This window comes from Lagenorhynchus albirostris, chromosome 11 (assembly GCF_949774975.1).
Source record: "Lagenorhynchus albirostris chromosome 11, mLagAlb1.1, whole genome shotgun sequence".
NCBI classification, from domain to species: domain Eukaryota; kingdom Metazoa; phylum Chordata; class Mammalia; order Artiodactyla; family Delphinidae; genus Lagenorhynchus; species Lagenorhynchus albirostris.
Window position 1 is genome coordinate 17038112 of NC_083105.1, and position 26266 is coordinate 17064377.

The window sequence follows — 26266 nt, forward strand, 5'->3', positions numbered from 1 at the left end:
TTGTTGTCATTGCAGTCATGGGTGTACTGATCAGTTTTTAAGGCGGGACAACAATGTTTGGTGTCGGGTAGCCTGCTAAACCCCCTGGGTGAGGGTTTGGGCCAGCAGGTAGCCTCTGCTCTGCTCCCCTCAGCTTTTCCAGATGCCATCCAGGCAGAAGTCTTCCTGGCATAGCAGAGGTGGCCTCCTGGTGCTGTGTCAAACAAACCAGCTTTAGAATTCCACTGGCCTGGGGTCAGTTCTCTTCCCTTGCACTGACTACACGACCTCAGACAAATCACTTCACCTGTCAGTGTCAGCTGCCCCGTCTACAGCACAGGTCCTCACCACACAGCTTTGTGGTGGGTTTGATAAGATAATACAAATACACCATGAGCCTAGTGCCTGATTTGTGTCTGACCCAGAGTGACCACTAAGGAAAGGGCGACTCTTATTTTTATTGGAAGACACAGAGCATTTTAGCACAGAAACTATCAAGCCCATCACAGCCCCCTAAAACAAGAACATCAAAAGTAGAGACTTTGAGATCAGTTGGAGATTAGAACCTGCACTCTGCTCACATAAAAAAAAAGTCCAGATGTTGAGGCTAGAGTGGGACAAAAATGCTGATGCCAACCATCAAGAAGGAACAACTTAGACACGCATTTCTGGGTGTCCAGTAGAACTCAACAGGGGACAGCCTAAAATTCAAGAGGAAGGACGCAAGTTCATTAGAATGTCCTCAAGTCGCCAAAAGCCTCTTCCAACAGCTTGACTCTCAACCACACATCCTTAGTCGAAAGAACATCATTTAAAAAGCCGTCCGAGGGCTTCCCTGGTGGCGCAGTGGTTGAGAGTCCGCCTGCCGATGCAGGGGACGCGGGTTCGTGCCCCGGTCCGGGAAGATCCCACATGCCGCGGAGCGGCTGGGCCCGTGAGCCATGGCCGCTGAACCTGCGCGTCCGGAGCCCGTGCTCCGCAATGGGAGAGGCCACAATAGTGAGAGGCCCACGTCCCGCAAAAAAAAAAAAAAAAAAAGCCATCTGAGGAGACACAGGCCAGGAAAGGAAAGTCACTGTCCACAGATCAGCAGAGAAGAATCTCCTCTCTGCAGCCAAAGCCTCCCTGCTACTCCTTTCCCCAGTTAGTGGAAAATGCCTTGATCTTAAAGCCAAAATGAACTGCTTCCATTCACGTGGCTTTCACCAATGATCGAGCAAGGCCAACACATCAGTCTCCTCAGGTACACCCTCCCAAGGGATGGGCTCCCAGGCCACCTTTAACTCTGCACGGTAAACTCCCTGTGCTGTATCTTGGGAGAAGAATGAATCAGTAGTTTAAAAGGATCTTTCTGGGGCTTCCCTGGTGGCGCAGTGGTTGAGAGTCCGCCTGTCGATGCAGGGGACATGGGTTCGTGCCTCGGTCCGGGAGGATCCTGCGTGCCGCGGAGCGGCTGCGCCCGTGAGCCATGGCCGCTGAGCCTGCGCGTCCGGAGCTTGTGCTCCGCAACGGGAGAGGCCACAGCAGTGAGAGGCCCGCGTACCGCAAAAAAAAAAAAGGATCTTTCTGTACTGAATCCTTCCCTGAAACAGGCAATGGCAGAAAGGGCTCAATAGAGGCCCAGAAATGTCAGCCGGGGAAAGGATTCAACTACACGCACGCACACCTGAGAGCCATATGAAGGCAAAGGGGGGAAAGAACTTAGGAATTGAAACAAGGACAGAGAACAGTGTATTTACATCTATTGCAGCATAACAAATGACTCCAAAATTTAGCAGCTTAAGATGATAACAGATGTTTATTATCTCACAGTTTCTGTGGCTCAGGAACTCTGGGGCACCTTAGCCGGGTAGTTCTAATTTATCTGAGCATGTGGTCCTCTGCCCCAGGCTACAGCAACCTCCACCTCCACCTTCCCCCCTTCCCCACCCAAACCTACAGTTCAAAGCAGCTGTCCATCTCCCAAGAGCTTGGGGTTGGATGGTTGCTGTTGTTTTGTTCTGGGTTTTATTTTTTATTTATTTCCTGTATTCCGTGTTTTCCTCTAAAATTTTTTCTGAATTGATTGGGGGTTGGGTTACAGGTAGAGCTTTTGAAACCTGTGCTAATTCACCATCTTGGAAGGATCTGGAAATCTCTTGTAGAAGTTGATATTTACAGTAAAGACCCTACGACCTGAATGACTCCAGAGACTGTCAACCAAAAAAGATTGCGAAAGCAGGGAATCTTTTTTTTTTTAATGATACATACATACCTTGAGTATTTTATTTTAACTTTAAAACCAAAAAAACCACACAAAAAATCCTGAAATATTCTGTTATTGCTACTGAGAGGAAATCAGTTCATTTCTTTTTATCATTAGAAAAGAAGGAAGGAAGGGAGGGAGGGAGGGAGGAAGGGAAAGGAAGAAAGGAAACAAACTAGTGCAACGTTAAGATGTTTGGGCCAAGGGTTTTGCTTTGAATACGGATGGGCTGATTGGAGTTCCATTCTTTCTTTCCGGCATAAATCACCGCCGTTTTGCATTAGCTAAGATATCCTATTTCTGTTTCTTTAAAATGGAATAAGAACTTAAAGGTGCTTGTAAGTAATCTGATTGAAGAGTCCTTCTAAATTTTTGATAAATTTTTTCATCCCACAACTATTTTAATGAGTTTTTTTTAGTTTTTTTTTTTTTTTTTTTTTGCGGTACGCAGGCCTCTCACTGTTGTGGCCTCTCCCATTGCAGAGCACAGGCTCCGGACGCGCAGGCTCAGCAGCCATGGCTCATGGGCCCAGCCGCTCCGCGGCATGTGGGATCTCCCTGGACCAGGGCACGAACCCGTGTCCCCTGCATCGGCAGGCGAACTCTCAACCACTGCACCACCAGGGAAGCCCATTTTTTTAGTATTTTTAAAAATTTATTTTGGCTGCATTGGGTCTTCGTTGCTGCGCACAGGCTTTCTCTAGTTGTGGTGAGCGGGGGCTACTCTTCACTGTGGTGCGTGGGCTTCTCATTGCGGTGGCTTCTCTTGTTGCGGAGCATGGGCTTTAGGGCTCATGGGCTTCAGCAGCTGTGGCACGTGGGCTCAGCAGTTGTGGCACACGGGCTCAGTAGTTGTGGCACACGGGCTTAGTTGCTCTGTGGCATGGGGGATCTTCCCGGACCAGGGATCGAATCCGTGTCCCCTGCATTGGCAGGATTCTTATCCATTGCGCCACCAGGGAAGTCCCTTAATGAGTTTTTTAAGCATCTCATTTTTACGTTTTGAAACAGTCTAATTTTCATAAAACAACCCTTTTTCTACACTCATGTTTCATCCATTTTTAACATTTAAAAAATATTTTATTGGTAAAGAGTTGCATTAAGTATAACTGGTGGGATAGTTCTGGAAACAAACACAATTCCCTCTTGGTAAGAACACAATGAGTTGGGAGAAAAAGTGCGGGGTTCTGTAGAGCAGCCCAGTAGCCACGGCTATTTAACACACCTTGAGCCTCATTCAGTAAGTTTTAGAGAGAGAAAGGAGAGTGTGGATGTACTCACATCCTCTGACACGGTCAGAGGATGGCAAGACCATTAAATGGACATCAGTTAGGAGAGGGTCTACACTACCTCTACCAAGGTATGATTTGGTAATCAGTTAATAAGTTAGAGACCTCAATGCAAGACAGCCACTCCTGTAATTGAAATACTTATCCCCTATTACAATTCAAGCACTTCTGGGGAAGATGATACATTCGGTGACTATCATCCAGAAACAAAAGTCAAACATCAGGGACTGGCCACAGGTGAGTTCTGAAAGCCAACCTCATCTCCTTTACAATGATGCCGAGTCCACGCTGTCCACTCTAGTCCTGCAGATGCCCATCAATTGGTACAGGATTCTCACCCTAGTTACTCAAATACAATGTCGCTTTAACTACACTGGACACAGTTTCTCCCCTGTCCAAGACGGCATCAACAGAGGCGGCCTGGAAAGAAGGTTTCCCTCCTGGGAGGCAAAGTAATAAGAACATGTATTCCAACACTGGCTACACTGGTTGCTAGCTATGCAATCTTAAGCAAGATACTTAGCCTCTCTGAGCTTTCATTTCTCCATATTAAATGAGGATTCATTTATTCAACAAGTGTTTCCTAAGTGCCTGCTACATGTCAGGTACTGTGTTAGGGCTGCACATCCATAATTAATAGACATAGTTAAGATTACATGTCCTGGTTAAGATTACATTCCAGTGGGGGAGACATAAATAAGTATAATTTATATTATATAAAATTGACGTAAGTGCTCTGAGGGAAAGTTACAGAACATCATACTAGAGTATGGGAGAGGCAAATTCAGCCTGGAGAGGTCATGAGAGATAACTGTATTTACCTCATGGATTCTTGTGAGGATGAAATGAGATTGAGAACCTGAGTAGTGCCGGGCATGTGGCCAGAGATCTATAAATGGTCACTACTTCTGTATTCAGCCACGGAAGATGTCAGCCTTGAGGGGGTGGGGTGATGAGGGTACAGATGCCACATTTCCTGCTCAACATGCCAGTTCCGTCTTGTGTGTCTGTGGTTCATTCTACCTCAGAGCTGATGGGGGATGGAAAACCAACTCCTCTCCAGAGAGAGCAAGTAGAAAGAACAGCAAGTAGAAAGGCCTCCTGGTGTTTAAATGGAGCCAATAAAGGAAGGCTTCAGAAATATCCTGCTCATGAGAGGAAACCAGTTCATTTCTCTTTATCATTAAAAAAAAAAAAGAAAGAAGAAAGAAAAGAAAGAAAGAAAGAGAAAGAAAGAAAGAAAGAAAAAAGAAAACTAGTGCTGAACAAATGAGCATACCTGTCCTTAACCAAACAACTCTTGCCAAGAAGAGAGCTCTGAGCAACTTCGGTAAGAAGTAATATAAAGGGGAGCATCTCAAAAATCTCCATTTGGGCTTCCCTGGTGGCGCAGTGGTTGAGAGTCCGCCTGCCGGTGCAGGGGACACGGGTTCGTGCACCAGTCCGGGAAGATCCCGCATGCCGCGGAGCGGCTGGGTCCGTGAGCCATGGCCGCTGAGCCTGCGCATCCGGAGCCTGTGGTCCTCAACGGGAGAGGCCACAACGGTGAGAGGCCCTCATACCACAAAAAAAAAAAAAAAAAAAAAAAAAATCTCCATTTACATCCTTCCAAAAGTTCTTCTGGCCATTTTCCCTGAGGATCCATCCCCACCTCAGGCTCCAATGAATCCACGTATTCCCCTAAGGGGGCCTCTTCCCTGGCTACACAGCCCAGCTGAGGACCAACGCAGACTGGTTAGTTCAGAAAAAAAACTAAACGAGACTAACATTCCTTCTCCATGAGATTTTTCTCTCTTCCATTCAATCTAGAGAAGGAAATTTAATCTCAAGGCTAGGAGAGCTGTGAGGAATGACCCAATATAGTCATTTTCAAATCATTCCTAGCAAGAGAACACTTTTGTCCAATGAAATTTTATCCAAAACCATAATGCAGAAAATGGGTAAAGTAGTATTTTTTATATAAATGTATTATTTTATGTTTTTCTTCCAGTTTTATTGAGATATAATTGACATTCAACATGGTATAAGTTTAAGGTGTACAGCATAATGACTTGACTTACATACAACAGGAAATGATCAACACAGTACGTTTAGCAAACATCCATCTCATGTAGATACAAAATTAAAGAAATAGAAAAAAAAATTTTCTCCTTGTGATGAGAACTTGAGGATTTGCTCTCTTAACTTTCGAATATAACACACGGCAGTGTGAATTATATTTATCATGTTGTTAAAGGTATCATTTTAATTTCAAGTTATCTGCCATTGAATTTGATTGAGGTTCTTTGGATGAATCCAACAAATTATACTGTGGGATTCTGCATAATGTAGGAGAGTTCGGTCCTATATTAGCTTCAGCATCTAAGTTGTGTTATTGCTGTTGCACAGTTCCAAGAAGACCTTGATTTTCACAGTTAGGCAATGTGCCAGTAATTATAATTACAATTCACCATCTTTACATTGCGCATGAGAGAAACTCAGTTCAACTCAGATTAAGGAAAACAAAATAGAGGGAGCATTTATCAGTTCCCATAAGAAAGAGTCAAGGACTTAAAGAGCTTCAGCCCTGGCAATCTTTTCATCTCCCCCTCTCCCCACCTGTCAACCCTGCTCTCCCTCAGGGTGGCTTTATTCTCAGAAAGCATCCCTGTATTGGAAGGAAAGGTGGCCTCAATAGCTGTAGGCTTACATTATAGTTAAAGCTATGATCATAAAGGGAAAAAATTTTCCCTAAAGTTCTGGAGAAAATTTCAGGGCAGATGCACATTCTCTTCTCAGAAGGGATGACTACAGATAATGACAATAGGGAACTCTTCTTGACCAGGTTAGGGTCACATTGTCATCTTGGGATGAGGGAGGGTGTGAGGTCAGCCCTTCCCATCCATGAAGAATCGGTTTCCAAGGGGGAGGAGGGCTTCTGTTAGCAGAACAAGGGGTAAAGGAAAGTGTGCTAGACAAACAAAACCCATAGTACCACGGCTCACTTAATTTACATAAGTAGCTACACAGGTAAAAGGTTTCATAGCTCACCTTCCAATCTCAGTTTACTGGAACAGACTCAGAGCTTGAGAGATAGTAGGAATTAATTGGTCTAACAATGAATCACTAACATTAACAATTATTCACGTTCCTTAACTACTAACTGTTGTCTTAGGAGGCATGTGACGAACAAGTCTTCAGCCAATTTTGATTTTCCTTGTTTTGAAAAACCAGAACACTTTTCAAACATACCTTGAAACATTCGATGACAACATTTTTAATTACTAGAAATCTCAATTTCTGTTCTGTCAGATTGTTACAGAATACTTCACAACTAATTTATTTCGTTTTGAATGTTCAGTCCACAATTGTGTTACAAGAATTTATCCACTAGCAGTTTCAGGCAAGTAGATGCGTGCTGGCCTAAATTGTTTCTAAATTTTAGTGTAACACTCCAGCCCCATCAGTTAATGAGACTTCCACCAGAATTTTAAATATGTGCAGAGCTCTGGTCCAAAGCTCTGGTCCATAAACCATGCAACATACGTTAAAAAGCAAAATGGTGGTGACCCCCTCCCGCTTTGCTACATGGTAGGATATGATACATTTGAGTCTTACTGTTCTTTTTAATCAATTTTATTGAGGGATAGTTAACATGCAATAAAATGAACCCATTTCAAGAGTATATTTCAATGAGTTTCCTAGATAATTAAAATTAACTTTAATAATGGTATTCTAGATTATAATCTTTAGCATTTACATGAGATCTAAACTTTCCCATCTTAAAAATAAGATCCCTCGGATTAACATGACCAGATATTTTTAAATATTATAAAGCTATAATAATCAAAACAGTTTGAGACATTGAAGCACTGTATTAGCTTGCTAGGGCTGCTATAACAAAGTACCACAAACTGGGAGAAAGGTATTGTCTCACAGTCCTGGAAGCTGGAAGTCCAAAATCAAGGTGTTGGCAGGGCCATGCTCCCTCTGAGACATGGGGAAGGATCCTCACCTCTTACTGACTTCTGGTGGTTCACAGGTACTCTTTGGCCTTCCTTGGCTTATAGGTACATCAACCCGGTTCTTCTTCTTCGTATGACTGCCTTCCCTCTGTGAAGGGGGACATCTATCTCTGTGTCCAAACGTCCCCTTTTTATAAGGACAGAAATTATATTGGATTAAGGTCCACCCTAATGAACTCATGTTAACTTCATTACCTATGTAAAGACCCACTTTTCAAATAAGGCCACATTCTGAGGTCCTGGGGGTTAGGACTTCCACATGTCTCTTTCGTGGGATACGGTTCAACCCATAATAACCAGGAATAGCAGATGAAGTAGAATTTTACCAGAATTGACCCAAACACCAAAAAAGTGATACAGGTGCCATTTCAAACCTGTTGAGAAAAGATGGATTATTCAATACATGATGCTTGAACAACCAGGCAGCCGTCCAGTTGTATCAACAACTAAGTTGTATACTTTGCACTGTGTACCTGATCACTTCCCAGTTCCTGGTTCTAGTCCCTGGGGAAGCCTCACTGGCCTTGGGTTCTATGAAATACTCCATTATCCCTCCAAATAAATTCACGTTTTTACAAGGACTGGCTTGAGTTGGTTTCTGTAGCTTGCAACCATTTCAGAGGCTGATGGCCTCCTAACTGGGCCTTCCTTCTCACAAGGAAAAGTTTATATGTTCTTCTTTAAAAAAAAAAAAAAAAAAAAAAAAAAAACCTTTCCTCTCTGTCACCCTGCCTCCTTCCCAATTCATCTGGCTTCTCGCCTCCACCTGGAAGTAGGCTACTTGAAGTCAGTTGGTTCCTTCTGCGTCTTCCATCATTCCAGGCCTCCCAGGAGAAGTGATCAGTCCGACCAGAAGCTGTCCTTTGAGGGCCACTAGGAAGTCTGCAAAGCCAGCTAAGATCGCAACTATTTTAAAACCCAGACATCAAAGTATTTGGATGGGATCCAGAGTTTCCTGCCTCCCCAAGACCTCCTTCCAGAAGAGAATCAAACTGTCGAGGAGGAGGAAAAATCCACCTTAATTGGACCTCTGATTCCCAAAACTGCTATTGGGCTTCTCACTACAGAAAGGAGCTCCTTGGTAGCTGGCTTATTAAAATATTTTTCTGAAAATTGGTGAGATGGAGGGCAGCCCTAAAACCAGACAAAGCACACTTCATGCCAGAGGCTTTCTCTCTGTGAGGTTTCCTCTTACAATGTCCGGTTTTGCTTTTCAAACAGCAGCAAGAGCCCCCATCTATTGAGCACTTATGATGTGTCTGGCGTGTGTAAGACTCACGTGATTATATTCTTGAATCCTCTCCATGGCCGCATAAGGTAGGTTCTATTTTTATTCCCACTTTACATATGAGGAAACTGAGGCTCAAGGAGGTGAAGTAGATTGCCCAAACCCACACATTTAGGAAGTAAGGAGCACAAATTTGAACCCAGGGTTTGTCTGACTTGAGTCTGCTCTCAACCGCTAATCTGAGAATCCTAAGTCAAAACGTCTAAAGGCGCCAAGTGGGAGCAGAGAGGATGGTGTGGACCAGGGGTAAGACATGGGGAGCGGCAGGCAGAACGGGGAGCCGGAGGGCCCCCATCTGAAGAAGGCACCAACTGGCGGCAGCAGCCAGTCCTAGCCCTGTGGGGAAGTGTCCCAGTGTGGCCAGATTTTCCATTTTCCAAGAGAAGCTTGAAATCTGGATTTTATATGAAATCTCCCAACTTTTATGGGAACTGATTCAAATATTTTTAGGAAAAAACACGGTGCAGCCTGGAAAACTGGCATCCGCAGTCCACTGTTAGGCAGGAACTCTTATTCCCCACTCCTCGTGTTTCCTGTGGGAAGAACTTTACCTGGACTACCTCCAGTCCCCCATCCTTCCCCTCTGATTGGTCAGTTTCCAGGAGGGAACTGGGCTTGCTCAGCTAATCTCCATCCTCCTCCTGAGCCAGCCTGCCCTGGGGTAAAGCTTCAAAGAAAGGCTGGGTGGGAAAGTCCATCTATTGAGGGATGCGGCACTCACAAACCCACTTCCTTGTGAGCAGAAAGTCATGTTCTCCAAACTGCTTTTGTGGTGTTTTAATTTCCTGTGGATGCCATAATGAAGTACTGCAGAATGTAGTCTCTCACAGTTCTGGAGGCCAGAAATCCAAATCTAAGGTATCAGCAGGGCCATACATCCTCTGAAGATTTTAGGGAAGAATCTTTTCTTGCCCTTGCTAGCTTCTGGTGCCTCCCGGTAATCCTTGGCATTCCGTGGCTTACAACTGCATCACTCCCACCTCTGTCTTCATCTTCATATGACATGCTCCCTTTGTGTCTTTGTTTTTCCTTCTTGTAAGACACCAGACATGTTGGATTTAAGGCCCATTTAAGCCGGTATGACCTCATCTTAACTAATTACATCTGCAAGGACCCTATTTCCAAATCAGGTCACATTCTGAGGTGCTGAGTGGACATGAATTTTGGAGGGGGATGCTATTCAACTCAAGAGATTTTTTTAAGAGTGATATTTGAATCTCCACCTGTCTGATTCCTGTGTCTATCTCTACACTGGTTCCAACTAGGAGAGGAAGAAAAGACTGTTGTTTCTTTATCTCCTAAAAGTCCAGCTGTCGTATCTAACACGAATGTTGCCTATTTGCAATCTCTAAACCAGCGGTCCCCAACCTTTTTGGCACCAGGGACCGGTTTCATGGAAGACAATTTTTCCACGGATGGGGGGGATGGGGGGATGGCTCAGGCGGTAACGCGAGCAATGGGGAGCGATGGGGAGCGATGGGGAGCGGCTGATGAAGCTTCGGCTGCCGCTCACCTCCTGCTGTGCGGCCCGGTTCCTAACAGGCCGTGGATCGGTGCCAGTCCGTGGCCTGGGGGTTGGGGACCCCTGCTCTAAACCACACAGTAATGAGGTCGTCTCTCTCCTGCATACTTTTTTCTTTTCTTCCCTGTCATTTCCTCTTATCTCTCTTTCTTTTTGCTTTTTAACCACTCTTTTGTTAGTTAAGTCTGTGACAAATATTACTATGCTGTAGTAGAGAGTCTTTGAGGTTGTACAAACCTAGACTCAAGCCCCACCTTGCCATCTACCAGCCCTTTGGGCCTGATTCCTCGTGGAGTCAGGGAAGGCTTCCTGGAAGAGGTGGCTGAAGACGGGCAGCAGTGGCAGGACTTCTGCTATCCAGTCACAACAGCATGAGTGTCCAGTTCCATCACCATCAGTGTCTGCACTGAGCGGCAGCAGCAGTGGTGGGATCTTCACTGGGGCAGCCCCCATGGGATGGCCTGGGTGTTGCTTCTGGCTGAAATAGCCTCAGAGCCTGACACTCTCTGCCTTCCTTCTTCTCCCGCACCCCAGATTCTTGCACTCCTAATATCCTTTCATTAATTCATTTTATGCTAAAATTTGTTAAGGCAGACTCTGCTGTTTCAACAAAAGCCCTGACTAGTGTCAGGGGTTGTCACTGGCAGTGGACACTCGAGGACAAGGGCATCAAGGATGGATTTCTGGCTCGGCTGGCTCTGAAGTTGGGAGATTACAGCTAAAATTGTAAGATGGGACTCTAGTAGTGCATGGCATTCCATGGGTAAATCCAGCAATTATATTATCACCTGTGATCTCTGGAAACAAAATGTCCTTGAAAAGTGAAGCTTAAGCGGGGGGCCAGGGGTCACATGGCCATTAAACTGAGCAGTGCGATGGGCTTGAGGGATTCAAGGACTGTGGGTGGTAGGATGGATCATGGTCTGCACTTCTGCGTTCCTGTCTAAAAGGATTCCCCATCCTGGCAACAATAAGAAAGAAAGGATGGAGGGATGGAGGGCGGGAGGGAGGGAGGAAGGAAGGAAGGAGGAAAGAAAGAGAAAGAAAGAAAGGGGGAGAGAGAGAGAGAGAGAAATGAAGGGGGGAGGGAGGGAGGGGGAAGGAACGAAGGAAGGGGAGGAAGGAAGAAAGGGAGGGAGGGAGGAAAGGAGCGGGGAGGGAGGCAGAGGGGGAAGAAGGAAGGAAAGAAGAAGGGACTTAGATTCTAAAGTCTTCAGGTTAAGTTGAAAGACCATGGATGAGACTTCACTCTGTGCTGGGTAGGAAGCTGGACAGATTCAGTATGTACTTGCACAGCAACAGTATTGGTAAGAACCGGCAGTTTCAGGTAACAGGCATTGCAGAGCAGCTGCCTGTTTCCCATGAAGCAGCCATGCTGTCATTATACCACTCGTCTTCAAAGTGAAATGGGCACCAAGCCCATCTTTCCCTGGAACGTCCTATGTGCTGGTCATTCCCTAGCACATTCTCTTAATACTCCCTCAGCTTTCTGTGTGCTGTCCTCTAGTGCTCTATTTGTTTTTTTAAAAAATCAAGTTCCAAAATGTACTCCCTCCCACCTTCAATTATCGGCCTCCATTAGTATTGGACTTGATTATTTAAATTGTCAGAAGGTCAATTTTTAATTTTGCATGAGCAGCCCTTTGATCAAGATTCAAATGTGGGACTTCCCTGGTGGTCCATTGGCTAAGACTCCACGCGCCCAATGCAGGGGGCCCAGGTTCGATCCCTGGTCAGGGAACTAGATCCCACATGCCACAACTAAAGATCCCTCATGCGGCAACTAAAAAGATCCCGCAAGCGGCAGCGAAGATCCCACACGCCGCAACTAAGACCTGGTGCAGCCAAATAAATAAATAAAATAGTTTTTTAAAAAAGAATCAAATGTAATGTCAGTTGTTGAACATTCAAATGTTCACAGTACATATATTGAATTTCTTTACACAATACCTATTTTTTCTTTTTAAGATGCAATGTAAAAAAATTTGTCTGGAATTTCCCTGGTGGCGCAGTGGTTAAGAATCCGCCTGCCAATGCAGAGGGCACGGGTTTGATCCCTGGTCTGGGAAGATTCCACATGCTGCGGAGCAACTAAGCCTATCAGCCCTTGTGCCACAACTGCTGAGCCTGTGCTCTACAGCCTGCGAGCCATAACTATTGAGCCCACACGCCACAACTACTGAAGCCTGCGCGCCCTAGGGCCCCCATGCCGCAACTACTGAGCCCACGTGCTGTGACTACTGAAGGCCACGTGCCTAGAGCCCGTGCTCCACAACAAGAGAAGCCACTGCAATGAGAAGCCCGCGCACCGCAATGAAGAGAAATCCTCACTCGCCGCAACTGGAAAAAGCCAGGGTGCAGCAACAAAAACCCAATGCAGCCAAATATATGTATAAAAATAAATAAAACTTTAAAAAAAAATTTTCTATGAGAAAATCCATATGTTAGCTGTGTTCTCAACTTGATCTGTGTCCCCAGTTCTTTAATTTCTGTTGGTATCAGCAGCATGATGAATTTCGTAAAGGAGAATTGAGGGAGAGGCCAGTGCTTAGAATAATACAAGACATGAGGGGACTCAGTACATATTTTTTGAGTAGATGAATAAAGCAATGGGCAGCATAATGAGGTACATGAATAGCTTTGGGCACCATCCTGGTTCCCTCATTCACACTCCCCATCCTCAGACCTGGGAAAATATGTGGAGATCCCATTTACCAGCAGACAATCACAAACTAATATAAATACTACATCTGCCCTTTTATCCTTTCTTCCCCTCCCCTGAATTTCCCAGGGCAGTCAGCAGTGAAATAGGCTGACCTGACATCAGCCCCTGGAGAAATGAGGAGTTATGTCCTGACTTAAGAAAAGTGTCTAGAAGAATACATATAAATAAACACAGTTTACTCTTTGATATAGTGTATGTTTCATTATGCAAGTAATTGGCATGTGTTACAAATGGGAGTAATCCAAACATAAATAAGGATCCATGTGGTCCATGGCAATGTCTTTGGCACAGTCTTGTAATCCTCATAATGTTGATGATGTTACTGCACACTTACTCCAGTCAGGCCATCTTCAAATCACTTTACATATATTAACTCACTTGATTCTCACACCTCTGAGAAGTAGAAACTATTTTTCTCTGGGTCTTTGGTTTCCTTGTTTTGTAAAATGGAAATAACATTTGTTCTTATTATGATAGGATTATTGTGGAAATTCAATGAGTTAATGCATGGCATGTAGGAAGCACTTGACACCTACTGCTTTTTTGATATTTTATTGTAGTTACTTGTCTCCATTTTACAGATTAGGAAACTGAGACACAGAGAAGTTAAGTAAATTGCCCAAGATACACAGCTAGTAAGTGGCAAAGCCAGGATATAAACTCTTGGCCATTATGAAGAAACTGATGAATCCTCGTATGCATGAATATATTAAGGAAAGTAAGATAAGGATTACTTCCCACCAGCAATAAAGGGGGAAAAAATTAAGCTGCTATTAGATTTGATTCCACCAGAGGGCAGTAAATGTATGCATTACACAGGTATGACCCTAGCCCATGGAGTTTGTCTTTTTTTTAAGACGTTAAAGTCTGAAAGTTATCGCAGATTTTATGCCGATTGTTAAGGAAGAAATCAATTCAAACTTCTTCCTATCACCTTAAAGTGTAGAAGATTGCTGTGAGGGTTAAATATAATATAGTTTAAAATGTCTTATAAACTGTCAAGATCTGGTAAACTGATGAAAGGACTTCATCCATCAATATTCACTTCATTTTTTATTCACGCCTGTGAGCCTCACTTCATTTTTTATTCACGCCTGTGAGCCTAACACTTCACTAGTGCTAGGGGTCAGGGTGTACCAGGCATGAAGGTCACTGAACAGTGAGAGACAAGGACCCTCCCCACCACTGCACTACCCCCACTCACCCTTATTCTGTGTGTACACACACACACACACACACACACACACACACGGGATAGTTCTGTATATAATTTTTATCTCTGCTTTCTGAAATATACTATGCATATTTTCCCATTGAATTACATATTCTTCAAAAGCATGATTTTTCTGACTATGTAATATTCCTGTGCAGCTGACTCATAATTTTTAAGTATTCCTTTATTGTTGAACACAGCAAAGGAGACAATTGAGTGAAGAGAAACTTATGAAATGGGTGGAAATATTTGTGAACCATATATCTTTCTGATAAGGGGTTAATATCCAAAAAATATAAACTCAACTCAAGAGCAAGAAAACAAATAACCCAATTAAAAAATGGGTAAAGAACCTGAATAGACATTTCTCAAAAGGAGAAATACAAACAGCCAAGTACATGAAAAGGGTTCAACGCGACTCATCATCAGGAAAATGTAAATCAAAACCACAATGAAGTATCACCTCACACCTGTTAGAATGGTCATCATCAAAAAGACAAACAGTAAATCCTGGAGAGGATGTGGGGAAAAGGAAATCCTTGTACTCTGTTGATGGAAATGTAAATGGTGCAGTCACTATGGAAAACAGTAAAGAAGTTCCTCAAAAAATTAAAAATAGAACTACTATAGGATCCAGCAATTCTCCTTCTGGGTATATAGCTGAAAGAAATGAAATCACTATCTCAAAGAGGTATCTGCACCCCCATATTTACTGCAGTATTATTCACAATAGTCAAGACATGGAAACAATCTCGGTGTCTGTTGATGGAGGAATGGATAAAGAAATGTGGTGTACATATACAATGGAATATTACTCAGCCATAAAAAGAAGGAAATCCTGCCATTTGCAACAACATAGATGAACCTGGAGGACATTATGCTAAGTAAAATAAACCAAAGAGAAATACTGTCTGATCTCACTTGTAAGTGGAATCTTACGACAACAAAAAATGAACTCATAAAAACAGAGAGTAGGGCTTCCCTGGTGGTGCAGTGGTTGAGAATCTGCCTGCCAATGCAGGGGACACGGGTTCGAGCCCTGGTCTGGGAAGATCCCACATGCCGCGGAGCAACTAGGCCCGTGAGCCACAACTACTGAGCCTGCGCGTCCGGAGCCTGTGCTCCGCCAACAAGAGAGGCCGCAACAGTGAGAGGCCCCCGCACCGCGATGAAGAGTGGCCCCCGCTCGCCGCAACTAGAGAGAGCCCTCTCACAGAAACGAAGCCCCAACGCAGCCAAAAATAAATATAAATAAATAAAAATTTAAAAAACAAACAAACAGAGTAAAACAGTGGGTACCAGGGTCTGGGAGAGCGGGGGAAATGGGGAGATGTTGGTTAAAGGGTAAAACGCTGCCATTATGGAGGATGAATAAGTCTAGACATCTCATGTACAGCATGATGACTATAGTTAACAATACTGTGTTGAATACCTGAAATACGTTACGAAAGTAGATTTCAAGTGATCTCATCACACACACAAAAATGTATGGGAGATAATGTGTTAGCTTGACAGTAGCACTCATTTCACTATGTATATCAAATCATGTTGAACACCATAAATATATACAAATTTTATTTTAAAATACATTTTAAAACATTAAAAAGCAAATGGTCTGTAATAGTCCTGATCTTCCTCCCAAACCCCCTTCCCAGCAGCCCTCTAACCTCTACTATGACTCTCCCATCTGCCATCCCTTTCCAGCCACACTGAGTTCTTTACTCTTCTTCAAATATTCCAGACACACTTTTGCATGGGGCATTTTAACTTGCCAGTTCTCCTTAAAATGTCCTTCTGCTGGAACCCACACGGGTAGTTACTTCTCCGTCAGTTCTTCGCCTTCAAATGTCATCTTTTCAGTGAGTAATTCCCTGATTGTCCTATTTAAGATTAAAATTGCAATACCCACCTTTCCAGCTAGCTCTTTATTCCCCCTTCTCTAGTTTAGTTTTCCCCATAGAACTTATTACTCTGACAACTACATATATAATATTTATTCACTTAGTGCATCTCCCCTCTGTAAAACCTACAACACATGATATCAGGGACCTTTGTCTGATTTGTTCACCACTGCATCTCCAATACCTAAAACAATGCCAGGCCTAGAGTAGACACTCAGAAAATAATAGTTTGATGAATGAATCAATGAATGAATTAATTCTGCTAATAATCCTAGAGGAAAATTAGAATAGATTTTGTCCCATTCATTGAAAATTTCCAAGGCACAGAAAAGCCAAATGATTTACCAAAGGCCTTAAATCTGTTCCAAAGATACTACTGCTCTAGAGAAGACACCACAGTCTGTCCCTGTCTGAGAGTCACAAATTATCTTGCTTTCACACCAACCCAAGGCCATTTCTTCATAATACGTTCCTGGGACCCAATTCTAAGAAGAATGGAAAAGAATATACAAGGCACCTGCATTCTAGGGAGTCTGCAATACTCTTCTATTAAATATTTAGAGGATAAGCAAAATAGGTAATCAAGTGCTGAATTATCTAAGTGTTACAGACTCTACTTGTGGAGAAAGAAGTTTGTCTTCATTTAAGGGATTGCTTTAGTGGAGAGAGAAGTGGGAGAGCAATGTGATGGCTTCAACATTATCAAAAACCCAATTACTAAGCACCTGGTTATACCTGCTGCTAGGGTAGGCATTGCCCTGCCCTATGGAATGTTTCTGACCTTCCTAATGGAATGTTTTGTTTGGAATATACACTTCTGTTTCTTCATTTTCCTTGACTCTCTGTGTTGGTTTCTATGCATTAGATTAAACAGCCAGCCACCTCTCCAGTCTGGAAGGAGTGTCTCGTATAGGAGATGGACCTTATTGTTTGTCTAACAAATGTTTCTACAAATTGCACTGTGTCTGAAAACTCCAAGTCTTTTGTATTATGGATTAAATGGGAAAGGCCCACCTTCACAAAACACAACTGCAAGTATTGATCATGCTTCCTACAGAGAGAGACTCACAAACCAGGAGTTGGAACAGACCATAAGACAAAGCCTTCTGATGGCCCCCAGGTGAATGGAGGGACCCAGCAGGTAAACCTCACAATTGCTTCTGTCCACAGTGGTTTCGCACAGGCTTCAGGAGAAGGTCCAGCGCGGCCCATGATGCTCTCCGCAGCTCACCTCGCCCACCTCTCCGACCCCATTCCCACCTCCTCCCACCCACCCAGGATGAACTCCCAGCAGTTCCCAGACCACGCTGAGGGTCCTCAGGGCTCTGCGCCTTTGCACCTATGGCTCTCTGCCCAAACTTTTCCTCTTTTCCTGCCTGTAGTTGGCTACCTGGTGCTCTCCCTTGTGGCTCTGCAGGGGACTGCTCTCTGGGGAGTCTTCCCTAAGCCATGAGTCTGACATGGGTGCCCCTACGCTGTGCTCCCAGAGTCATCATGGTCCCCTGGGCGTTGCTCTGTGTTTATTACAGGTTAACCAGTGTAACCCCACTATGCTAAAGAGCCCCGAATGTAGGGGGTGGGTCTTCCAGCAGTACCCTTGGTAACTAGTGTGCCCCAAGTGGGGCACAGCAAGAACTCAAGTGGTGATGATTGATAAACAACTAAAAATCAGAACGGGGTATCAGAACCCAATCTATGGAAAAGCACATCATTTTGTACTGCTGGGATTTATCATGTGCATTAAGTAAAAGTAATGTAAAGAAAATGTAAACTATCTTCCTGCAAATGAGTTCCTTACATAACTTTTCCCTCCTGAAATTCTTCACAACTTTGGGCATAGATATAACATGACTACATAAAGCTCCCATTTGCAAAACGGAACCTGTTTTCTTCTCCTCTTCAAGCTCTTCTCAATTCAAAAGCCCAGAGAGATAACTTCCCAGTTGTACTAACTTAGCCCCTTCTGTCATTCTGTTCCTCTCCCCAAAGCCTAGTCCAGCTCACTTTTTTTTTTTTTTTTTTTTTTTTGCGGTACGCGGGTCTCTCACTGCTGTGGCCTCTCCCGTTGCGGAGCACAGGCTCCGGACGCGCAGGCTCAGCGGCCATGGCTCACGGGCCCAGCCGCTCTGCGGCATGTGGGATCTTCCCGGACCGGGACACGAACCCATGTCCCCTGAATCGGCAGGCAAACTCTCAACCACTGCACCGCCAGGGAAGCCCTCCAGATCACTTGTGAGAACTCAGTTCATCAAGCCAGCCACTTTTCCATAAAATCCCAGAAGTCAGTTGTACTTGCCAAACCAGATTTCTACATTCCAGAGACTGAAACAGTTCTTCCAAAACTAAATTCTAGCAGTCTCCTTTAACCAAGTCTAGGAATAAATGTCTCCTGACCTAGAAGGTTTCTTAAGAAAACCTTTTCTAATCTAAACAAACAATTTTATTAATCAGAAATTCTCTGAAACTCCTCTCTCCAGTACACATACATTTCAATAACAATCTTACAAAGAAGCAGAATATAGTTTGAAAAGCTATTAACTCTTAAATTTCAGGCATTTTAAAGGCTTCTCTAATCTCTCACTTTTCTTTTGAAAGCTCCTAATGTTAGTAATTATTCTTCTCTAAGACTTTCACTCAAGATCTTTGCAATACTTAATAAAAATGATAATCATTAACCTTAAGACATAGGTAAGTGGGTGGTAAGTATTATTAACTGGTAAGAATCATGAGGTTCTAAATTTAAATAATGTCTAGTTGAAGGAAAATGGTAAGACTTGTCATAATATGGAAAACACTGTTCATTTATAATTAAATTTGATGAAGTTTTAGGAATGCGTTTTAACTAACTTTTGAATTGGATTTTTATTCTGCTTGCTATTAAAAGTCAACCTAAGAAGAGAAAAAGGATGGGGTTTGTCAAGAACCAACATGAAAACACTACCAATGGGCAAAGCTTGAACAATTTGAGCAATAAAATAGTGACTATAGTGTTGGATTATAACCTAAAGAAATTAATATCTATGAGTCCATATGGATATAAATAAATGATTGAATAAAAAGTAAATTTGGGAGATAAGACAAAATATTCCTTAGAGAAGAATTCCAAGTAACACATGCGAAGGAACAAGGGGAGTAGAAAATCAGCATTGGAACACAACAGTATATGCTACAGGCAAGGTCCAAAGGTGAATGCTAAAATTAGCGGACAAATCTTTAAGGAGAAACAGGACATGTGCAGAGTCTCAAAGTATCTCCCCCCAAATAATTAATAATTACTGTGGTGCTTGGTTTTTCCCCTTTCCCTCTTGATCTGAAGTATAACTGACCTACAACATTTTGTTAATTCCAGGTGCACAACAGAGTGACTTGATATTTCTATACATTTCGAAATGATCACGAGTCTAGTTACCATCTGTCACCATACACAGATGCTACATTATTATTGACTATATTCCCCACAATGTACATTTCATCCCTGCGACTCCTTTTCTTGTAACTGGAAGTTTGTACTTCTTAATCTCCTTCAGCGATTTCACTCTTCCCCCCAGCCCCTCCCCTCTGGCAAACAGCTGTTTATGTCTACGACTCTGTTTCTGTTTTGCAATGTTTGTTCCTTTGTTTTGTTTTTTAGATTCCACATATAAGTGAAATCATACAGTATTTGTCTTTCTTTGTCTGACTTATTTCATTAAGTATAATACCCTCTAAGTCCATCCATGTTGTCACAAATGGCAAGATTTTCATTCCTTTTATGGCTGAATAATATTTCATTATATACATAATATATACTGCTTATATATAAAAGTGCACGCACACATACACACACACACACATATATTAAAAATGCTTTTAACAAATTCCAGGGACTTCCCTGGTGGCGCAGTGGTTAAGAATCTGCCTGCCAATGCAGGGAACATGGGTTCGAGCCCTGGTCCAGGACAATCCCACATGACACAGAGCAACTAAGCCCGTGCGCCACGACTACGGAGCCTGCGTCCTAGAGCCCACAAGCCACAACTATTGAGCCCGTGTGTCACAACTACTGAAGCCCGCTCGCCTAGAGCCCGTGCTCCGCAACAAGAGAAGCCACCGCAATAGAAGCCCGTGCAACGAAGAGTAGCTCCCACTCGCCACAACTAGAGAACACCCGCGCACAGCAACGAAGACTCAACGCAGCCAAAAATAAATAAATAAATTTTTTTAAAATGGCTAAGATAGTAAATTAAAAAAAAAATTCCAGAAATTTCTTGATACTCTTTCCTCCAGGAGGTTGAGCTTAATTCCCCTCTCCTTTGAGTGTGGTCTAAACTTATGATTCACTTATAAGGAACAGAGGATGGAAACAGTAAACAAGAAACCTTACAGTGGAGAAACCTGACAGACGCCCCTATCCAAGTGATCATGGTTAATATCACCAATAACAAGTTATGTTGAAATCATGAGATATTATGATATGATGTGATGAGAGGGGCGCTTCACCTCTGTGGTGAAAAACAAAGAAAGACTGAGAAAAATGCCAGGGAGAGGAGACTCAGGAGACAGGATGACTAAATGCGGCAGAATGCAATGCAATCTTGGGTTGGATCCCGGAACAGAAAAAGGATAGTAATAGAAAAACTAATGGAATCCAATGAGAGGCTGCAGTTTAGTTTATAGCATTGTACCAAAGTTCAATTTCTCAGTTTTGACAAATGTGCTATGTTTTGTAAGATGTTATTTAACATTAGGGGAAGCTCGTCAGACATAGAAAGACAAAGAAGGACAAATATCATATGATATTGCTTATATGTGGAATCTAAAAAAAAAATGGTACAAATGAACCTATTTACAAAACAGAAATAGAGTCACAGACGTAGAAAACAAACTTATGGATACCACGGGGGAAGAAGAGAGAGGGATAAATTGGGAAATTGGGGTTGACATATACACACGACTATATATAAAATAGATAACTAATAAGAACCTGCTGTATAGCACAGGGAACTCTACTCAATACTCTGTAATGACCTATATGGGAATAGAATCTAAAAACGAGTGGAGATACATGTATACGTATAACTGATTCACTTTGCTGTACAGCAGAAACTAACACAACATTGTAAATCAACTATACTCCAATAAAAATTAATGTTTTTAAAAATGAAGGCATATAGGAACTCTCTGTACCATCCTTATACTCCTCTGTAAATCTAAAGTTATTTCAAAATTAAAAGTTTTCAAAAAATGAATCTGTTATCTCTAACGGGATAAACTGCTGATGTTTCACCTAAATTCCATCATGGATATGGGACAGGAGTAGGTGTATCGTAATCATTTCTCAGTGACTCTAATCTTCAGCTTTATTTTTCGGATCACTCGGATGTCCCTCTAGAGGGGTGGGAGAGGGAGGGTGGGAGGGAGGCTCAAGAGGGAGGGGCTATGGGGATATATGTATACATATAGCTGATTCACTTTGTTGTACAGCAGAAACGAACCCAACATTGTAAAGCGATTATACTCCAGTAAAGATATAAAAAAAAAATTTGATGTCCCTATGATAGTTGTATGGACCAAATATATAAGATAATGCTTTTCTTCTTGTGAAAAATTTTGGTTTTTCATAGTAATCTATTTATACATTTTTATTTTTATACTGATATATCTATACATCACAATGTGTGACTTATTTGAAAGTGCTCTTTTGAAAAATAATGAAGAAATCCAGGTAAAGAGGGATAAAAATGTTTTAATTGTTGAAATACACTGGTAAATTGAGTGATTTACATTTCAGTACTAAGTGGATACACATGATCACTATCGAATTAAGAACTTTCCAAATATCCGACTAACATCAGTGACAAGTCCTTGAAAACAGTGTAGAATTAACATGATGAGATGCTCTGATCACACACAGGTAGAATGGGAGACTCAATGGCTAGGAAGTATTTGTAGTTACCTAAGGCTTTGACTAAAGAAAATAGGAAATTAATCAAAATGTACATACGGCATGCAAACCTCAACAGTTTAAGTACTGCCATGTAGTACACTGTTCTCAATAAAGAAACTCCTCTGATATTTAAATAAAGCTGAAAACCAAATAGTAAAAAAGGAAAGAGATAACAGTAAGAATCAATTTAACAATTTTACAGCTAAAAATTAACATGAAGTAGAAATAGTGAAAGATAACAGACAAATATATTACTTTGGGTAATTCATCGATAGTGCTTTATTATTGTAAGTTATAAATAGATGAAGGATTTTGTTATATAAAAACTATCAAAAACGTATCAGTGAAAAGACATGATCTTCATGAGCTGTGGGGATGGCCAGGGTGAGAACGCAGCTGGGACACAGCAGCCAGCTGGGCAAGAACCCTTTGTAAGCTTGTCTTCCGCAGGTGGATCAAATATAGTGCCATATACGTGTGTTGTTTAACCAATTCCTTTCTAGTACCACAACATTCAATATGTACCATGGTTTTAACTATAAACTAAGAATTTGGGGCGGTGGGGGGGCGACTGCTTAGAATTTCCTTGGAGATGTCTGTGCACGTTACAAAATCCCACAAAGCAAAAATTCCAGCCAGATCTTGATGAGCAGGCTATGAAGGCAACAAACAAAAAAGGGAAAAGAGTTAGCAAGCGCGAAAAGGCACCACTTAGATAAAAACATATCAGCGTTAAGCCTGCAAATTATTTACTGATTTTCTTTTCAGTAAAACACACGTTCAACGTCTGTCCAGTACTGACTTGAGACTGAATATGTGGCCAGCACAGTGTGAAGCACTGATGACACTTATATGAAGAGACCAAGTCAGGTGGAGAGAGAGACTTCTAAACTTCTAACCAAAATACAACAGGAGGATGCCTGAACCAAGCCGCACGGCAACCTCACAGAGATACCAACTGCTCAGCCACGGTCTATCCCTTCCTTGTTTGGTCAGACCGCCTTGGGAAGAGGGGCGAGCCATCCACTTCACCTCGAGCTCCCCCCGGGGATCTGATGCAGCGAGCCCATCCACTGGCATTTGAGAAGCATCACTGTGCTGGCAGCACTCCGTATACCTAAATGGGCATAACTTTCACCCTTGGGTCATCTAGGGAAGAAACTACACATTTGTATCGTGATATAAGTAACTTTGATTCTGAAATCATTCCTCAATTTGCTTCAAAAAGTAACCAAATCAGGGCTTTCCTGGTGGCGCAGTGGTTGAGAGTCCGCCTGTCGATGCAGCGGACACGGGTTCGTGCCCCGGTCCGGGAGGACCCCACATGCCACAGAGTGGCTGGGCCCGTGAGCCATGGCCGCTGAGCCTGCGCGTCCGGAGCCTGTGCTCCGCAACGGGAGAGGCCACAGCAGTGAGAGGCCCGCGTACCACACACACACACAAAAAAAGTTACCAAATCAACTTTGAAGTTGGGTCACTTAGTGAGTTCAGTGGCTTTATTTCTAGAGAAGTTTTATATGTTAGGTCAAAAAAAAAAGTGTCTCCAATCTTTTCCATAAAATGTCTCTTCTCATCAGGGTTTCTGCCCAATAATTTAAGCTCAGATGCCATGCATACAGATACCTCACAGATAAGTACCATAATGGGCGCTTAGCAATTGAGTAAATGGACAGCCTATCAACTTAGAAAACTTTTCAGATAACTCAAAAGAGGCAAATGGATTGTTTAGCAATAGAGGTAAAGAATGGCGGAAACTGAGAGAGAGGGATGGCAATAAAATAGTTTTTATTTTTATATTGATAGCCACGAGCAGTAGGGAAATATTCTATCTAGCTGTCTAATGTTATGTGGACTGACTAACCAGCAATAGTGCTCAACTGTTATCAGGAAATTTTAGATCCATATACAAAGCTGGACAATCATCTTATGTAACTCTGTCATGTAAAAACTGAAATTGGGTGAAGCTGGGAGAAGGTAAGGGATTCATCTAAGGTCCTGTGTTAACAGCAGAGCTACCGAGTCTCCAGATATCTATCTACACAGCACTTCTTCCCACTCTATTCAGATGCTTTTTGAAATACACCCTGTTTTCAGGAGGGTAAACACTAATATATGTTTACTTTCAACTAGATTATCTTTTCTATTTGATGCAAATAGTAAAACTACTGCTGCATCAGGGAAAACTAGCAGGGAACTTAGAAATCTACATGAGAGTTAGAACTCTGTTAGAAATACTAGAAATAGAAAATCTCCAGCAAGTTCCTAAAGAGAAGCTCAACACCCTAACGCGGTTATGGGCACTAGGGAATAATGCTCCATAATGCTGTAGCCTTGATGAGAGGGTCTTTGAAAAAGCAGCTGCCCAATATTGTGGTATTTCTTGTCCGGAAGAAACCAGTTACAGCTTCCATGTCCCTTTCCTCCAGGAGGAAAGCTTATTTGTCTCCATCTGTGAGCTTATTCTGCAACCCATCCCATCCCAGACACCAGCATCAGTACTGGCCCTCAGCCAGAAGCTGGTTCAATATCAAATCAGTCTTGCTTCTGATCTACCAATGGCTGGATTCTGGTTACAAAAAAGGATGATGGTACAGTGATGATGATATTGATGGTGATGATGACAATGACAATTATAGCAGAAGCTACCATCTACTTCACATTTAATCCTAACACAAACCCTTCAATAAGCATCAGGGGAAGAAACTTGCCCAGCTAGAAAGTGCAAGAGCCTGAATTCAAATTCACGGTTGTTTGACACCCAAAAGAGAATGGGCTATCTCAGGAGACAGAGCATTCCTGATCACTGGATGTTCAAAAGAGGTGGGATGTCATTCAGCAAGACTGAAAGACAGTGGGGATCTAAGCATTGCATGCATTTTGGTCCAGGTAAACAGAAACTCTTCTCCTCAATGGAAATGCTGCTCAGTAGCTTCTAGAGACTAGTACCCAAACAGTAGTTAATAAATGAAAGCTATTTTTCTTCTGTCCTTGTTCTTGTTTGTTTGGCTTATAATTCTAACTCCAAGCTCTTCACGAGGTCCACAGTGCTTCATCTTTTAAACTTGGTCTATATTTTACTATTCCTTCCTGAAAAACTGCATCTTTGCACACTGACAATTGCCTATCTCTACTGGAGTTTTGGTACTGGTACATCTTCTCTCTGTAGGTCAACTACCCCTGACTATTGCCAAACATTTAATATTGATCCTAATCTAATTCCCAACCTCTCTAGTCTCTCCTTGTCTGTCACTTCCAAGGTCCTAGCCCCTCAAAGATTTTGGCAATGAAGAGTGAAACCCTGGTAGATATAGGCAAACAGCTTGTTCTTATTAAATGAATTAAGTTACATTTGAAAAAATATTAATGAAAAAAAGTAACTGCAAAGAAAATTGATCTAGTCATTAAAGACCTCTTTACAATAAAATATATTGGGTTCCACAGATTTAACCACAAGATGAGACCCCTCCTCATACTCAAGTTCGAGATTTCTTAGAAATATAGAGCATTAATATCTACAGTTCATTCATCCTGGCTGAATATATAGAATTACTTAGAAAAATATACAGTACCTCTTGATTATTGTCATGATATTACTTTCTTCTAATCTTAAAAAAAGAGAAAATTAAGAAAAGTTAAATATTCAGTTATAAAGAATATATTCCAGTTTCCTACAAAACTACAAATAGTTGTGACATATATGTATTTGCTAGTCTAAATCATCGAGTAGAGAAAAAAAAATGAGGAACAAATAACCATAGTACGTTAAGAAATAATAAAGGCTTGTGTAGAAATTAAATCAAATATTACATATATGTAATTTTATGTGTACATATTAACAGTTCTTTAAAACCATATTATCAGACAACTGTACAGTGATTAGTAAATCAGCATTCTTCACCACGAGCCACACTTAAAAATTTACTTAAGGGACTTCCCTGGTGGCGGAGTGGTTAGGAATCCGCCTGCCAATGCAGGGGACACAGGTTCAAGCCCTGGTTCAGGAAGAGCCCACATGCCACGGAGCAACCAAGCCCGTGCGCCACAACTACTGAGCCTGTGCTCTAGAACCCAAGGGCTACAACTACTGAGCCCATGTGCCACAATTACTGAAGCCCATGCACCTAGAGCCCGTGCTCCGCAACAAGAGAAGCCACCGCAACGAGAAGCCCGAGCA

At 42.4% G+C, this 26266-nt stretch overlaps 1 protein-coding gene across 2 annotated transcripts in view; it reads right to left on the minus strand.

The window, feature by feature from the left end:
* Positions 1-21871: 21871 nt before the first annotated feature.
* C11H12orf75 (chromosome 11 C12orf75 homolog) overlaps positions 21872-26266 on the minus strand; it is a 37701-nt gene continuing 33306 nt past the window's right edge. Inside the window, exons 5-6 of one of the 2 annotated variants that reach the window (XM_060164714.1) lie at positions 25662-25692; positions 21872-22746 (exon numbers count right to left, since the gene is read on the minus strand). In XM_060164714.1, coding sequence (XP_060020697.1) covers positions 22698-22746; positions 25662-25692 — 80 coding nt within the window. In that variant the 3' untranslated portion in view covers positions 21872-22697. Of the gene's footprint in view, positions 22747-25661; positions 25698-26266 lie in introns of both variants that reach the window. The other variant, XM_060164715.1, reaches the window with a different exon arrangement.